At 45.4% G+C, this 17,725-nt stretch overlaps 2 protein-coding genes across 2 annotated transcripts in view; both read left to right on the forward strand.

Moving 5' to 3' along the window:
- The window catches only part of LOC310799937 (uncharacterized protein), a 407,560-nt gene that overhangs the window by 281,096 nt on the left and 108,739 nt on the right, over positions 1-17,725 (forward strand). The window contains exons 10-12 of the mRNA XM_083662546.1: positions 1,985-2,245; positions 3,176-3,349; positions 8,824-8,994. Of these exons, the coding sequence (XP_083518672.1) occupies positions 1,985-2,245; positions 3,176-3,349; positions 8,824-8,994 (606 nt within the window). The remainder of the gene's footprint in view (positions 1-1,984; positions 2,246-3,175; positions 3,350-8,823; positions 8,995-17,725) is intronic.
- On the forward strand, positions 9,127-10,076 carry LOC310800226 (stonustoxin subunit beta-like; the record flags this gene model as incomplete). Its single annotated transcript, XM_083662811.1, has 2 exons — positions 9,127-9,238; positions 9,488-10,076. The coding sequence occupies 2 exons, from the start codon at positions 9,127-9,129 to the stop codon at positions 10,021-10,023; spliced, it is 648 nt and encodes a 215-aa protein (XP_083518937.1). The 3' UTR covers positions 10,024-10,076.

Below are 17,725 nucleotides of genomic sequence, written 5' to 3' on the forward strand. Positions count from 1 at the left end.
CTGCACCTCTCTCTATTCCTGTCTCAAACCTCATGCTTTGATATCTTATTTAGATTGCTGCACCTCTCTCTATTCCTGTCTCAAACCTCATGCTTTAATATCTTATTTAGATTGCTGCACCTCTCTCTATTACTGTCTCAAACCTCATGCTTTGATATCTTATTTAGATTGCTGCACCTCTCTCTATTACTGTCTCAAACCTCATGCTTTGATATCTTATTTAGATTGCTGCACCTCTCTCTATTACTGTCTCACACCTTATGCTTTAATATCTTATTTAGATTGCTGCGCCTCTCTCTATTCCTGTCTCAAACCTCATGCTTTGATATCTTATTTAGATTGATGCACCTCTCTCTATTCCTGTCTCAAACCTCATGCTTTGATATCTTATTTAGATTGCTGCACCTCTCTCTATTACTGTCTCAGACCTCATGCTTTGATATCTTATTTAGATTGCTCCACCTCTCTCTATTACTGTCTCAGACCTCATGCTTTGATATCTTATTTAGATTGCTGCACCTCTCTCTATTACTGTCTCAGACCTCATGCTTTGATATCTTATTTAGATTGCTGCACCTCTCTCTATTACTGTCTCAGACCTCATGCTTTGATATCTTATTTAGATTGATGCACCTCTCTCTATTCCTGTCTCAAACCTCATGCTTTGATATCTTATTTAGATTGATGCACCTCTCTCTATTCCTGTCTCAAACCTCATGCTTTGATATCTTATTTAGATTGCTGCACCTCTCTCTATTCCTGTCTCAAACCTCATGCTTTGATATCTTATTTAGATTGCTGCACCTCTCTCTATTACTGTCTCAGACCTCATGCTTTGATATCTTATTTAGATTGATGCACCTCTCTCTATTCCTGTCTCAAACCTCATGCTTTGATATCTTTTTTAGATTGCTGCACCTCTCTCTATTCCTGTCTCAAACCTCATGCTTTGATATCTTATTTAGATTGCTGCACCTCTCTCTATTCCTGTCTCAAACCTCATGCTTTGATATCTTATTTAGATTGCTGCACCTCTCTCTATTCCTGTCTCAAACCTCATGCTTTGATATCTTATTTAGATTGCTGCACCTCTCTCTATTCCTGTCTCAAACCTCATGCTTTGATATCTTATTTAGATTGCTGCATCTCTCTCTATTCCTGTCTCAAACCTCATGCTTTGATATCTTATTTAGATTGCTGCACCTCTCTCTATTCCTGTCTCAAACCTCATGATTTGATATCTTATTTAGATTGCTGCACCTCTCTCTATTCCTGTCTCAAACCTCATGCTTTGATATCTTATTTAGATTGCTGCACCTCTCTCTATTCCTGTCTCAAACCTCATGATTTGATATCTTATTTAGATTGCTGCACCTCTCTCTATTCCTGTCTCAAACCTCATGCTTTGATATCTTATTTAGATTGATGCACCTCTCTCTATTCCTGTCTCAAACCTCATGCTTTGATATCTTATTTAGATTGCTGCACCTCTCTCTATTCCTGTCTCAAACCTCATGCTTTGATATCTTATTTAGATTGCTGCACCTCTCTCTATTCCTGTCTCAAACCTCATGCTTTGATATCTTATTTAGATTGCTGCACCTCTCTATATTCCTGTCTCAAACCTCATGCTTTGATATCTTATTTAGATTGCTGCACCTCTCTCTATTCCTGTCTCAAACCTCATGCTTTGATATCTTATTTAGATTGATGCACCTCTCTCTATTCCTGTCTCAAACCTCATGCTTTGATATCTTATTTAGATTGCTGCACCTCTCTCTATTCCTGTCTCAAACCTCATGCTTTGATATCTTATTTAGATTGCTGCACCTCTCTCTATTCCTGTCTCAAACCTCATGCTTTGATATCTTATTTAGATTGCTGCACCTCTCTATATTTGCATTCATTAATAATCTGTTTACATAAGTTGTGTGACTGAAATGATCAAATAATAATATTTCCTTATCTTTTCATATCCATTAAGGCTGAGTGGCTGTCAGCTGTCAGAGAGAAGCTGTGAAGCTCTGGCCTCAGTTCTCAGCTCCCAGTCCTCCAGTCTGAGAGAGCTGGACCTGAGTAAGAATGACCTGTCAGAGAGAAGCTGTGAAGCTCTGGCCTCAGTTCTCAGCTCCCAGTCCTCCAGTCTGAGAGAGCTGGACCTGAGTAAGAATCACGTACAGGACTCTGGAATGAAGCTTCTCTCTGCTGGACTGGAGAGTCCACACTGTAGACTGGAAACTCTCAGGTCAGTATTACTGATACTGTTCAACAGACCACCATTTAAATGTGGCTTTACATGCACATTAATATCAGTGAAGATTAGGGCTGCACAATTAATCGTGTTTTCATCGTCATCGCAATATGAACATGCGCAATAAACACATCGCAAAGACTGCCTGAAACAAAAGTGGTTTTATTTACATGCGTCATGCATTCCCACTCAGCATCTGATCATTTTGTCTTGTGTTGTAAATCCAGCGTACACCTTTCCCTTGCAACAGTGCGCTCCGCCCCTCTGCCAAAGCCCAAACACGCTGTGTGTAGTTTCAGCTAGAGTCAGTGTGTATTTCCTTTCTTTATTCAGTGGGCATAGGCTATGTTTGTCGTCTATGTTAGCATTATTAAAGCATTATTAAAGCAGAAAGACATAGGAACTGTATAGCTAATATATTTGTTTATTTATCGCAAGTTGTATCGTCATCGCTATATTGAACAATGTTATCGCACATCGCAGATTTTCCTCCTATCATGCAGGCCTAGTGAAAATACCTGACCTCTGTATTTTCCTGCTGATGTGAGTTTTGAAAGCAGCTGAGATACCAACATTTATCACATCTAGTTTCTATCCTGTGGTAGAATATTGCATCATCTCCTCTCTTTACTGCCTCTGTTGTTGAAACCTAAAGTAAAGGATTTATCACATTCTGTCACACATTGAGTCCAGAACTGAAATGAAAACACAAACCAGATCAGCTATAGTTCACTGTCACATCTCCAGCTGCTTCAGAATAGAGCAACTAGGATTTGAACCAGTGCTACAGGGAGTGACATCATCAGAGCCTAGATGCCATACTGAACTCTGTATCTATATTTGCATTCATTAATAATCTGTTTGTGTGAGCTGTGTGACTGAAATGATAAAATCATATTTCCTTATCTCTTCATATCCATTAAGGCTGAGTGGCTGTAAGCTGTCAGAGAGAAGCTGTGAAGCTCTGGCCTCAGTTCTCAGCTCCCAGTCTTCCAGTCTGAGAGAGCTGGACCTGAGTAAGAATGACTTAGAGGACTCTGGAATGAAGCTTCTCTCTGCTGGACTGGAGAGTCCACACTGTAGACTGGAAACTCTCAGGTCAGTATTACTGACCACCATTTAAATGTGGCTTTACATGCACATTAATATCAGTGAAAAGACCTGACCTCTGTATTTTCCTGCTGATGTGAGTTTTGAAAGCAGCTGAGATACCAACATTTATCACATCTAGTTTCTATCCTGTGCTAGAATATTGCATCATCTCCTCTCTTTACTGCCTCTGTTGTTGAAAGCTAAAGTAAAGGACTTGTAAAGGACGAGCCCATTGGCTAACCTCAGTGAAAACATGTGACTGTCATCGCCCTGTCTCCTCTCCAGCCCAAAAAAGAAGGAGCTAGGAGCCTCCATCTCCCTGAGCATGGAGAACCTAGCCCTCACAAGCACCCCCTTTGCTCGCTCCTGCAGGAACCCACCCAATTCCCTGTGCAGCTCAGCCAGGTTGTGCTGCAGCCCCGGTCTATCCTGACAAACCAGCTCCTCCTCCACTTCATAATGCTACTCTCCAGCCCACTTAACAGCCTTCTCACCTCTGCTGTGGACAAAGCAGTGTACTGCAGGCACAAGTGTCTCATATGAGCCTTACCAGCTAGTCAAACTCCCTCTTCTTCTCTCTCCATCGAAAAAAAATTTTTTTTTGTAAAAGTTCATAGTTCAATGAAAATATTGTATGCTTTAAATCTAAAATGGTTCATGGATTACATTCTAATCTAACAAACCTACCAATTTAAAAGTAAATCACGTTACCGTGGAAACAATTAAGCTTAGCCCAAAATGACAAATCAGAATGAGGAGGTCCCCAGTATATTTTCTATCTTGTAAGGGCTCCTTGACTGAAAAACACTTGAGAGCCTCAGCTTTAAGGAACAGTCAACTTATCAAACAAACTCAATGCCTCGCCACACACACACACACACACACACACACACACACACACACACACACACACACACACACACACACACACACACACACACACACACACACACATTTGATTGGCTGCAAGGTGTCCATTATTTTGTGATATTGTACAGTGATAATGTACACCTAGCTAAATGGTCTGTTCACCGTTCATATCAATGCGCCATAGTTTCAAGAGTGGTATCAAGAGAGCTGTTTGAGCTCTATACCCCCGTTAAGGGTTAATAGGGCACTTTTGCAACTTGAGAAAAAAATTGAGTCGGTCAAAGTAAGTATTTAAATCACCCCTGTGTGCTCAGTTTATCAAAAATAACTCTTATTTACAATTTTGATTTTCGTTTCGGAGATTTTTAACCTCGCGTCACCAGGCTCTTCTCGGCGACAAAGAGGAGATTTCCCTCGGCTCGTGCACGAGCGGGGGCGAGCCCTTTGAGAGAGAGAGAGAGAGAGAGAGAGAGAGAGAGAGCTGCATTTCACCACATACAGCAGACACAGTGCGAGCCCCCGCTGCACTGTTTCACTTCCTGAAACTCTTCGCTCTTAAATGTTAATATACTTGGCCAATACGTATCTATCATACAAAATAAAGCAAGCAGCCAAACGGTAATGTCTTAATTTAATGTAGAACGCAAAACATCGTTAAACCTGCATTCCTGTGATAAAGTTAACGTTTGAGTCGGCTTTAAAACGGAGGGTGGTGGAGGTGGGAGGGACTATTTTATTTCGTGGAAGACTGATTTACAGTATACAGACATTTAGCCATTTAGATTGCTTTATTTATTACGCATGGAAATATAAATGACTGGTGTTATTGTTTTGTTGGCAAGTGACCATGGTATAAGCGGGTTAATGCACTTCGAGGCAACCATCCTCGGCTTCGCCTCAGACGGTTCACGCCTCTCGCGTCGTCCCTTAAAAAGTGATAATGTACACCTCGTTGTGCATTAACCCTTACGTATGCAATTGACATAAACGGTAATAGTGCAGTCAATTGCTGGGAGTCAGTCAGTTACATGAGTGCCCAGACGGCAAACACAATAATGCATACACATAAGAAACACACAGGATGATAACATGGCAGGTTGATATATTCACCTTATTCACCACGCCCACTTTTTCTCTCTTCCGCGTTCAGCGCAAACGTATTTGTTCTTCCAGTTCAGCGCTAGTTGCCTTCTGTGGCTAATATTAGCCGCTAGTTAGTTATGTTATATGGCAGTTAAATGCCACTGAATGACCAAATTGATATAACTTTTAACCATTTCGAGTAACACTGTTTCCATACGGATCACCAGCGTTAGTTTGTTGTTTATAACGTGGCTATATTCATAACGTTTCTATCTCGGATGCGTTATTTCGAATCGCACATAGGTTACGCCAAACCACACATAGGTTACGCTAAAACGCACAAAGGTTACGCCTCGAATCGCACGCAACCTATGTGGGTTTCAGGACGCAACAGCCTCGACTCCACTAACGTCATCTTTAGAGCACAATATTCCTGGAATGCAAGTTTAACTAAACAGTTACATGTCCTCTGCATTCTACATAAAATTAAGATATTACGGGTTTTATTTTGTATGTTACATACGTATTGGCCAAGATATGTGGCCAATACTCCCCTCCTAAATTTGCCACTTTAGGAGGGGAGTGTGGGCGGCCATTTTGCCTGCAGGGTTTTTGGCAAGTCAAAACGGAAATACTATTACGAAATGACGTAATGCGGAAGCGTCCATGTGTGGGCAAAGAATAAGGTGAATACAGTTATACTGTAATGCAAGATAGCGCTCAGTATCCACTTCATGGGTACAAAAAGCAGCGCCTCCTCCACAGTGCAGACTGCCCCCCTCAGCCCCTCCACAGTGCAGACTGCCCCCCTCAGCCCCTCCTCCTCCACAGTGCAGACTGCGCCCCTCAGCCTCTCCTCCTCCACAGTGCAGACTGCCCCCCTCAGCCCCTCCTCCTCCACAGTGCAGACTGCCCCCCTCAGCCCCTCCACAGTGCAGACTGCCCCCCTCAGCCTCTCCTCCTCCACAGTGCAGACTGCCCCCCTCAGCCCCTCCTCCTCCACAGTGCAGACTGCCTCCCTCAGCCACTCCTCCCCCACAGTACAGACTGCCCCCCTAAGCCCCTCCTCCCCCACAGTGCAGACTGCCCCCCTCAGCCCCTCCTCCCCCACAGTGCAGACTGCCCCCCTCAGCCTCTCCTCCTCCACAGTGCAGACCGCCCCCCTCAGCCCCTCCTCCTCCACAGTGCAGACTGCCCCCCTTAGCCCCTCCTCCTTCACAGTGCAGACCGCCCCCCTCAGCCTCTCCTCCTCCACAGTGCAGACCGCCCCCCTCAGCCCCTTCTCCCCCACAGTGCAGACTGCCCCCCTCAGCCCCTCCTCCCCCACAGTGCAGACTGCCCCCCTCAGCCCCTCCTCCTCCACAGTGCAGACTGCCCCCCTCAGCCCCTCCTCCTCCACAGTGCAGACTGCCCCCCTCAGCCCCTCCTCCTCCACAGTGCAGACTGCCCCCCTCAGCTCCTCCTCCTCCACAGTGCAGACTGCCCCCTCAGCCCCTCCTCCTCCACAGTGCAGACTGCCCCCCTCAGCCCCTCCTCCCCCACAGTGCAGACTGCCCTCCTCAGCCCCTCCTCCTCCACAGTGCAGACTGCCCCCTTCAGCTCCTCCTCCTCCACAGTGCAGACTGCCCCCTCAGCCCCTCCTCCTCCACAGTGCAGACTGCCCCCTCAGCCCCTCCTCCTCCACAGTGCAGACTGCCCCCCTCAGCCCCTCCACAGTGCAGACTGCCCCCTCAGCCCCTCCTCCACAGTACAGACTGCCCCACTCAGCCCCTCCTCCACAGTGCAGACTGCCCCATCAGCCCCTCCTCCTCCACAGTGCAGACTGCCCCCTCAGCCCCTCCTCCCCCACAGTACAGACTGCCCCCCTCAGCCCCTCCTCCTCCACAGTGCAGACTGCCCCCCTCAGCCTCTCCTCCTCCACAGTGCAGACTGCCCCCCTCAGCCCCTCCTCCTCCACAGTGCAGACTGCCCCCTTCAGCTCCTCCTCCTCCACATTGCAGACTGCCCAACTCAGCTCCTCCTCCTCCACAGTGCAGACTGCCCCCCTCAGCTCCTCCTCCTCCACAGTGCAGACCCTCAGCCCCTCCTCCTCCACAGTGCAGACTGCCCCCCTCAGCCCCCCCCCACCCACAGTGCCACAGGGCAGACTCCCCCCTCAGAAAGAGAGGGATAGAGATGGAGGGAGAGAAAGAGAGGGAGAGAGAGAGAGAAAGGGAGGGACAGAAAGAGGGAGGGAGAGAAAGAAAGGGAGAGAGAGAAAGAGAGGGGGAGAGAGGGAGGGTGAGAAAGAGAGAGGGAGAGAGAGAACGAGAGGGGGGAGAGAGGGAGAGAGAGATGACATAGAGAAAGAGAGAGGGAGAGAGAGAACGAGAGGGGGGGAGAGAGGGAGAGAGAGAGAAAGAGGGGGATGGAGAGAAAGAGAGGGAGGGACAGAAAAAGGGAGAGACAGAAAGAGAGAGAAGGAGAGAAACAGAGGGAGGGACAGAAGAGAGGGAGGGACAGAAAGAGGGAGAAGGAGAGAAACAGAGGGAGGGACAGAAGAGAGGAAGAGACAGAAAGAGGTGGAGGGAGAGAAAGAGAGGGATGGAGAGAAAGAGGGGGAGAGAGAGAGAAAGAAAAGGAGAGAGAGAATGAGGGGGAGAGATAAAGAGAGGGAGGGAGAGAAAGAGAGGGAGCAGAGAAAGAGAGGGAGAGAGAGAAAGAGAGGGGGAAGAGGGAGAGAGAGAAAGAGAGGGGGAGAGAGGGAGAGAGAGAAAGAGAGGGGGAGAGAGAAAGATAGGGAGAGGGAGGGAGAGAGAGAAATATAGGGAAAGACAGAAAGAGGGAGAGACAGAAAGAGGTGGAAGGAGAGAAACAGAGGGAGGGACAGAAGAGAGGGAGAGACAGAAAGAGGTGGAGGAAGAGAAAGTGAGGGATGGAGAGAAAGAGGGGGAGAGAGAGAGAAAGAAAGAAAATGAGATAGAGAATGAGGGGGAGAGATAAGGAGAGGGAGGGAGAGAAAGAGAGGGAGAGAGAGAAAGAGAGGGGGAAGAGGGAGAGAGAGAAAGAGAGGGGGAGAGAGGGAGAGAGAGAAAGAGAAGGAGGGAGAGAAAGATAGGGAGAGGGAGGGAGAGAGAGAAATATAGGGAAAGACAGAAAGAGGGAGAGACAGAAAGAGGGAGAAGGAGAGAAACAGAGGGAGGGACAGAAGAGAGGGAGAGACAGAAAAAGGTGGAGGGAGAGAAAGTGAGGGATGGAGAGAAAGAAAAGGAGAGAGAGAATGAGGGGGAGAGAGAAAGAGAGGGGGAGAAAGAGGGAAAGAGAGAAAGAGAGGGAGATACAGAAAGAGAGGGAGGGAGAGAAGCAACAAGTGACAGAAAAAGAAGTAGATGGAGAGAGAGAAACAGTCTGTCGGCTGCAGACCCCATTTAAGTGTGTGTGTGTGTGTGTGTGTGTGTGTGTGTGTGTGTGTGTGTGTGTGTGTGTGTGTGTGTGTGTGTGTGTGTGTATGTGTGTGTGTGTGTGTGTGTGTGTGTGTGTGTGTGCAGGTTGTCTTACTGTATGCTCTCAGAGGAAGGATGTGCTTCTCTGGCCTCAGCTCTGAGCTCCAACCCCTCCCATCTGAGAGAGCTGGACCTGAGCTACAATCATCCAGAAGCCTCAGTGAAGCTCTTCTCTGCTGGACTGAAGGATCCAACCTGGAGACTGGAGACTCTCAGGTATGAAGAGACAACATCTGCTAGAAGACTGAGAGTCACACACATTGTCTCTGTCACACTGAGAAGATTAGGAATATGTTTCATGTTTAAATGAGGATATGAGTGGAAATCCTTCATATTGAAGGTTCTTAAATGTCCATGTTTCCATCATTAAAGAGAATCTGTTGGTCTGACTTCTTCCCTGTTTATTCCTCCAGTGTGGAACATGGTGGAGTGCAGTGGTTGAGACCAGGTCTGAAGAAATGTAAGTGTGTATTTTATTTAGTTTGATTCATAAAAACAAAGCAACACCTTCAACTAGTGAGAAGGAAAGTGCATCTACAGCACAGTCTGTGACGTCCATTCATTCACATCCTGTGAGTCAGGAAGATGGCTGACATCATGTGACATCATCAAACTGCTGAGAAATGAAGTGTCAATAAATCAACAAACAAACAAACAAACATGTTTATTAGATGAGAAGCTGCTGCTGTAACGAGTCTTGTCTCATCAGATGCCTGTGATCTCACACTGGATCCAAACACAGCACACAGAGAGCTCCTCCTGTCTGAAGACAACAGAAAGGTGACGTGTGTGAGAGAGGAGCAGCCATATCCTGATCACCCAGAGAGATTTGACTACTGGGCTCAGCTGCTGTGTAGAGATGGTCTGACTGGTCGCTGTTATTGGGAGGTCGAGAGGAAAGGAGGGGTTAATATAGGAGTGACTTACAGAGGAATCAGCAGGAGAGGAGAGGGTGGTGACAGCTGGCTTGGAGGGAATGAAAAGTCCTGGATTCTGGAGTGCTCTGATAACAGTTACACTGCCTGTCACAATTACAGACCCACAGACATACCTCTCCCCTCCTCCTCTCGCTCTAACAGAGTCGCAGTGTATCTTGACGGGCCTGCTGGCTCTCTGTCCTTCTACACAGTTTCCTCTGACAAACTGATTCACCTCCACACTTTCCACTCCAAATTCACTGAACCACTTTACCCTGGGTTCTATCTGTGGTCTGGTGCCTCACTGTCTCTGTGTCAGATAGAGTGAGACAGAAACACACTGTGACCAAACACAAACACCTAAAGTCACAATAGTGTTTGCATGCAAGTTCATTGCTCATGTGGTTGTGAACAGACATGATCTCTCTGTGTGTGTGTGTGTGTGTGTGTGTGTGTGTGTGTGTGTGTGTGTGTGTGTGTGTGTGTGTGTGTGTGTGTGTGTGTGTGTGTGTGCGCGTGTGCGTGTGTGTGAGAACAGTAACTGGACAGAGTTTTAACATCACATACAACAAGAACAGACATTTTAGTCTGAAAATGATCAACATAAATGAAGAATGTTTGATGTGTATAGTTTGAAACAGAACTTGTTGACTTGAATATGTCATTATTGTTGTCTTTAAATAAAGCAGTGTATTATTGCTCTGTTGTTAAATCAGTTGAGTGATGAAAATCAAGCAACATGTAACTGTTGATTGACATCAGTGTGTGATTGGTTGAAGATGTGACTGAGCCTCTGATTGGCCTTCATGTACAGTATCTACTAAGCACTAAGTACTCATGTGAAGCACTTAGCAGCTAAATGTGTCTCTGATGACATCATAACAGCAACAATGTAGAACTTTACGTCTTCTGTCTCTGCTTTCATATGATGTCATGTATATGTTCATGTAGTCTGCATTGTTTGTATGGATTTATATGACACATGACTCACTGTATTTACTTTGTCTTGACAATCTTATGATCACTTGATGTACTAGTTTGATCCTTTTCTATCTTCTATTTCTTTGTTTTGATTTCCCTGAAATATATTTGTCTTTTATTGATTCTCTTTTTCATCCGTTCACTTTGGCAACACAGGAATGTTCTTGTCAACAAGCCAGTAAAGCAGGTTGAGACTGAAGGAGAGAGAGAGAGAGACTCGCGCGCACTAGAGAGAGAGAGAGAGAGACTCGCGCGCAGTAGAGAGAGAGAGAGAGAGAGAGACTCGCGCGCACTAGAGAGCGCGAGAGTCTCTCTCTCTCTCTCTCGGGCGCGCGAGTCTCTCTCTCACCCTCGTTCTCTCTCTCTCTCTCGGGCGCGCGCTAACAGAGCTACTCCATCTCGTGCAGGACGCTCCTTTACGTTCAGAGTAGAAACAACAAAGCCAGCCAGCCTGCACACATGCTGTAGCGTGGCCTGTTTAATCCACCAGAGGGCGACATTGCTCCACACAAACCCTCATCTTAAAGAGAACAGATCCCATTGTCCCAAAGGTGACCTTACTGAAAACTGCATGTTTTGCTTCATCGCATATTTTTTATTTTATTCACACAACATATAATGACACATACACAATATAGCCTACATACAACCATGATGTTAAAGCAGAAACACAGCCAGCCTCTCTCCAGCTGAACGAAAGACAAACAACTCAAGAGAAATGAGAGAAACTGTGGCAGAAAATAAACAATACAAATAATAAATGTGTCAGACAGAAAGAGGGAAAGAGAGAGAGAGAGAAGCAACAAGTGACAGAAAAAAGAAGTAGATAGAGAGAGAAACAGTCTGTGTGTGACGTGTGTGTGTGTGTGTGTGTGACTGTCTGATGAATGTTGGGAGGAGGCGCTAGTTAGAGTCAACTCCTCATCCTCATTATTCTCTTAGAACAGACGAGTTAGCTTCCGCAATTTTCAAATGCTTCCGCCATACCGTCTGTACTTCGTGGGGGAGAATCATGCACCAAGCGGAATGGGAAGTAGAAAGGCGGGGTTTCCGCTCATTAGTCCAATCAGAATCGCAGAAAGGCGGGTCTTCCGCTCATTAGTCCAATCAGAATTCAATATGCGGGTGAGTCGCTTGTCACAATAAATAAGACTGGTTTGACGATTTATTTGAGGGAATGTAATAATTCTATCTATCACATCCGATATTTCTGTCGCTCTTTGAGCAACTCTGGATATTTATCGACGAGATTTTTGCCAAGCTGGACCTGATTAGTGATTTGCTCCGTTCGCCTGCAGCTTTGACACATTACAGACGGGAGTCAAGCTGTCAGCAACAAGGCTGGGAGGATGACACCGGAAGAAGCACCCATAGGCATCATGGCCATGTATGTATTAAAAGAAGTGGATAGGGGACGAGCCACGCCCACCCATGCATTCGGACGGACACTGCTCACTGGCGCATGAAGCCATCATGGGGGGGTTTTCTTCCTACAGACAGTCAAATAGCGCATTTTAATCTTCTCGTTAACCAACCAATTGTCGGCTAATGAGGGTCGGTTGTTGGTCAAGAAAAATAATGATTTTCGACATCCCTAATTGCCATTAGTGTGAACTTCTTGTCACCACGTTGCACGACAAACTTCCCCTCCAAGAAAGCCTTGTGGACTGATGGGTGGGTATCTGGTAGTTGTGCCATGTCTTTCAAGAAGATTGGCATCCAGCGGGCATAGTTCGTATTAGGGCATTCACAGACTAGTCGACTAGTAAAACCACTAGTCGACACTGTGCTTAGTAGTCGACTAGTCGTTTTAGCAAAAAAAAAAAAAATTTTTTTTTTAAATCTTTAACTCATTGAGTGCCAAGGACGTCGATGGACGTCAAGTAAATAGTGACGTTGAGTGCCAATGACCTCGATCGACGTCAAATGCGTTTTTTGACGGTGGGACGTGGATCAAAGCCTCCTGCATCACCTGTACAAATATTGTAGCTATTGAAGGTGTATAACCTATTTTATGGACTCATTAGGTGGCGACAGTGCTCTCCAGATTAGAGAAAGGTCTGGAAAACAGCAGGAAAAAGCCCCGTGATGAAAGAGAAACCGCTCATGCTGCAGCCAGAGCCATATAGATGGCTCTGACTGGAGCTGACGTTGGCTGCGAACAGCAGTCAATCCGCGCCCACAACTGAGCCCCTCTGCCTCTGTCTGTCTGTCTGCATAGTTTCTCCACACGATTAGCCGCCAGAAAAGCAGCACCCGACGCCGAAGGGCCAAACCATTCTCAGCAGTCCGGTGTGGCTTTTCCGTGTCGCGGTGGGAGCCGGCGCACAAAAACGGAGCACTCCGAAAATAGACGCTGGGTGCGTGAGGCTGTGTGTTAGTGTGGGGAGGAGTTTGCAGCTGAGGGGGGGAGAGGGGGGTGGGGCACGCAGGGCACCACACAACTACACCACGTCACTACATCAGAAAATATTAGCTTCAGACTCAGTGAATGTGCTTGAAATGCTTAATTTCACAAAAGGCGGAATAACTCAGCTTCTAATTTGAAAAGCCTGTTTTTGCTCAAAACAACCTATCTTCTCCGGCTCATAACTAAAGAAGGGAAAATGGTATCAATAAACTTTTTTGCTGATGATACAATAGAGTCTCCTTGTTCTTTGTGCGTGTTCAGTGTTTACATAGTAATATCACACAATATTCTGTGGGCCTCGAGAAATCACTGAAAACGCTCTGAAACTCTGGCACTGGGAGCGTCCGTTCTCCAAAAGTGGCTGGCACTCAATATAAAACTGAAAATAAAAAAATAAATAAAAAAAGGTGTGGGAACAATGTAGCTCAACTGATTTCATCGCTAGTGGATTAGTAATGTTGTATTATTCTGTTTATTCAGCATACAGCCCAACACACCGGCATCTCATAGAGCAGCCAACGACATCCACTGTTATTAGATGTTGTTTTTATTAGATATGTTACATAATGGAGTTATTATTAGCCATAATAAAAACACGAGTAATACAGTCAGTGCATCAGATGAGAATCATGCTTCATTCTCTGAGATGGAGCCAGCATGTTATTGTCAATGCTCCCCAAGTAGAATACAATGTACATCATTACACATTTGCAGGTGTTTCAACCATGCTGACTTTAATGATGTCCCATCAACTCTTTTTTATATAAAATGTTTCAGAATGATTTAATTTATGTTGAAACAATGTTCCTCATTTGTTAACATTACTGTGTGTGTGTGTGTGTCTGTGTGTCTGTGTGTGTGTGTGTGTGTGTGTGTGTGTGTGTTTGTGTGTGTGTGTTTGTGTGTGTGTGTGTGTGTGTGTGTGTGTGTGTGTGTGTGTGTGCGTGCGTGCGTGCGTGTGTGACCCCTAACTATGGTATCAAGTGTTTTCTCTGCCAGTGGAATCCTCTGAATTGCTCAGAGAAGGTTGTAGTGTAAATATATTTTTGCAAGATCAGACATCTTTTTTATGGCTGTATAAATAACCTGCAAAGAATGAAAAGTCAGATTTGATGCCTACAGTATGTACTCACAGTGAAAGTGTACCTACAGCATCCAGGACACAGATCACAGCCACATGCACAAGATCCTCAACTCAACATGTTCCTCATAACCTTCCTAAAATCCTCCACGGACGTTTTTGTAACACTTTAATTTAAATCATGTGCATTAACCTGTGAACCTATAAAGTATGACTATACAATAATACTCTATAATATAATACACTTTAAGTACTTCATGAAAATCGTCCCAAAACATCATTACATTACATTACATTACGCCATTTGGCAGTCGCTTTTATCCAAAGCGACTTACAATAACACATTTTTGTCAGCAATAGAGCAATCAACTATGGAGCACAGTCTATGACAACTACAACTTCTGAAGGAACAGTGGTACAAGTTTAGTTTAGGTTAGTAGTTTTTTTTTTTTTAGAAAGAGAGAGAAAGAAGTTAGATCAAGAAGGGCCCAGATGGAGCCTGAAAAGGTGTGTCTTTAGTCTTTTCCAAAAGATGGGCAGTGATTCAGAAGTCCTGACCGAAGGTGGAAGCTCGTTCCACCATTGAGGTGCCAGGGACGAGAAGAGTCGAGATCGGGATGAGCGACCTTTGAGCCCCCGTAGCGAAGGAGGGGCGAGGCGACCTGCACTGGTGGAGGAGCGAAGGGAGCGCTGAGAGGTTTGGAACCTGACCATAGATTGCAGGTACAGGGGAGCTGACTGGTGTAGTGCCCTGTAGGCCAGTACCAGTGTCTTGAATTTGATGCGAGCCGAGATGGGAAGCCAGTGGAGGTCCTGGAAGAGGGGAGTGACATGAGAGAATTTGGGTTGGTTGAATACCAGACGGGCTGCAGCGTTCTGAATGAGCTGAAGCGGTCGGATGTCGGTGGCAGTTAGGCCGGCCAGGAGCACGTTGCAGTAGCCCAGGCGAGAGATGATAAGTGACTGGATCAGGAGTTGAGTCGCTTCTCTTGTGAGAAAGGTAATTACAAATACCACACAACAAAACGTTCAAATCGGATGTGCTGAAAAATAAAAATTACAACAGAGTTGCACCACTATAACAATCCATTTTTGCTAAGCAGCTGCCCACTGCCTGAAACATGTTGGGATATTATCCATCTCACTGAAAATGTTTTGGCTAGAAGTGGGCTAAATCGTGGCTACGTCGGCTATATAGACCATGTCAAAGAAATGAAACTAAACACCTTGTAATGTTGACTTTGCTTACTTTCTTATTCTTATTTCTTGTTCTTATTTTAGTACTCAAAGGGTTTGTATACTTTGTACTTACACGGTGTCAATATACTGTATTACATGATAGGGACATGTTCATTAAGTACATAGTGAATATTATTGTGCACAAGCCATGGTAAAGCATGTTCATACAAAGGAGACACGTTCAGTGCAAATGTAATACAGTGACAATCACAATCAGTAGGTGAGTGCATGGAAGTGAATGGACAAAGTGAGTCCTGTGCTTCTGTGCGCATGCGTGTGTGTGTGTGTGCGTGTGTGTGTCTTGCCACTCTTTCGGGATATTCACACTAGGGGTTGCACGACTCCTGTTTTTTTTTAAGTCGACCTTTCTACCAATAAAGTCAAGTCGATGACGACTATCCGTCACGTGCAGCAGTGCAAGTAAAAAAAAAACGAGTCTTGGTCACTGAGTTGATGGCAGCAGCCTGCAACGCGGGAGGAATGTGAACATCTCTCTCGTAATGAACTTATCGTGCGTTCATGTGCTCCTCGGATACATCGTATTTAATGTGTTTACGAGTTGTACGCACATGAACGGCCCTTCAATATCGTATTTACGAGTGGGAATTTCGGACATGTCGATGCTACATGAGTTTCCGATGTGACGTTGCTTGAGGTTTCCGGGACTACAACAATGGCGGAAAGTATGAAGTCCGTGGCACCAAATGACTATAAAAATTGATATATTTTGTTATTCTGTTCATAGCTATCATTTATTTTTAGTACTTGCACATTATGGCCTATGTAGCTATACCATAATGACCCACTACTTGCTGTTAGTAAGAAAACAGCAGCCACGAGGGAACAAGCGTCCATGTTTGTTGCTCTTTCTGACCCAGAGCACTTGAACGGTGTCCTGTCGTAATGACCACGTCACCACTGGTAAATATGATATATCCAAGCTCATAATACCACCATTTCTGCTAACAGTTCGATGGCCGGCCTGCACGTTATTTCACTGTGACATTTCATCATGCAGCTCTCACTGCAACTCCTGCTCGCACGCACCAACTGGAAGTTGGCTAAACTCTGGATAGAAAGCGTGTCTTTTTGTATGTCTCTCCTCTTCCTTAACCATCTTCTCCTCTGGGCTCTGCAGAACCCGTATTTCCCCCTCAGCAGCTGCTTAGGGATTTCAGGTCTGGTGCCGTGGGTCACACCACACTGTCAAGAGGAGGAACCGAGGAACCCTGTACTGAACTCGCAACAAGTAACTCCCATAGCAAGAAAAACAATCAAGAATGTGCAAATCCACATTGCACAAGCCAAATAACATAGTTTACTACTTTGATCAAGAATCATCTAGAAAAAGTAAAGAAATGAGCCCATAGAAAAGGTTGGAAAGAGACACAAGATAAGAGGAGCAGCTCTGGCAGGCTGCTGCCCAGGGGGGGAGCAAGTCTCAAACCACGTGATGACTAGTACATCTCCCGGTAGGTGTTGACTCGTGGTAGTAACGTTGACTCGTGGTAGTAACGTTGACTCGTGGTAGTAACGTTGAGTCGTGGTAGTAACGTTGACTCGGGGTAGTAACGTTGACTCGTGGTAGTAACGTTGAGTCGTGGTAGTAACGTTTACTCGTGGTAGTAACGTTTACTCGTGGTAGTAACGTTGAGTCGTGGTAGTAACGTTGAGTCGTGGTAGTAACGTTGACTCGTGGTAGTAACTCGTGGTAGTAACGTTGACTCGTGGTAGTAACGTTGAGTCGTGGTAGTAACGTTGACTTGTGGTAGTAACTCGTGGTAGTAACGTTGACTCGTGGTAGTAACGTTGACTCGTGGTAGTAACGTTGAGTTGTGGTAGTAACGTTGAGTCGTGGTAGTAACGTTGACTCGTGGTAGTAACTCGTGGTAGTAACGTTGACTCGTGGTAACGTTGACTCGTGGTAGTAACGTTGACGTGTTGTTTCGTCGACTAGTCTATGCAACCCCTAATTCACACCACACAGACTGCTACAATATCACCTCTTTGCCTTTAAAACTGCCATGTCTAGTGCATATGGCAGATTCTGAAAAAGTCGATTGATACCCCCCAAAAATGTATCCTATTACTTTTGTCTAGCTGGAGTATACAATACCTGAAGTGCAAAATCAACTTGGGCTTGTTGTATACTTGTTTTAGAGATAAATCTATGTTTACTATCTACCAAGTGAAAGAAAACTATCTCAGAACAGTAACTGAATGTCCCATCTCAAGCCGAAGATGCTAGCAGGATATATACAAGCTGGGTGCTTTCAGTCTCTTGGCCACTTCACTGGTTTGTCATTAAATGGCTCCGGG

Source organism: Poromitra crassiceps (assembly GCF_964638095.1).
Source record: "Poromitra crassiceps genome assembly, chromosome: 29".
Classification (NCBI taxonomy): domain Eukaryota; kingdom Metazoa; phylum Chordata; class Actinopteri; order Beryciformes; family Melamphaidae; genus Poromitra; species Poromitra crassiceps.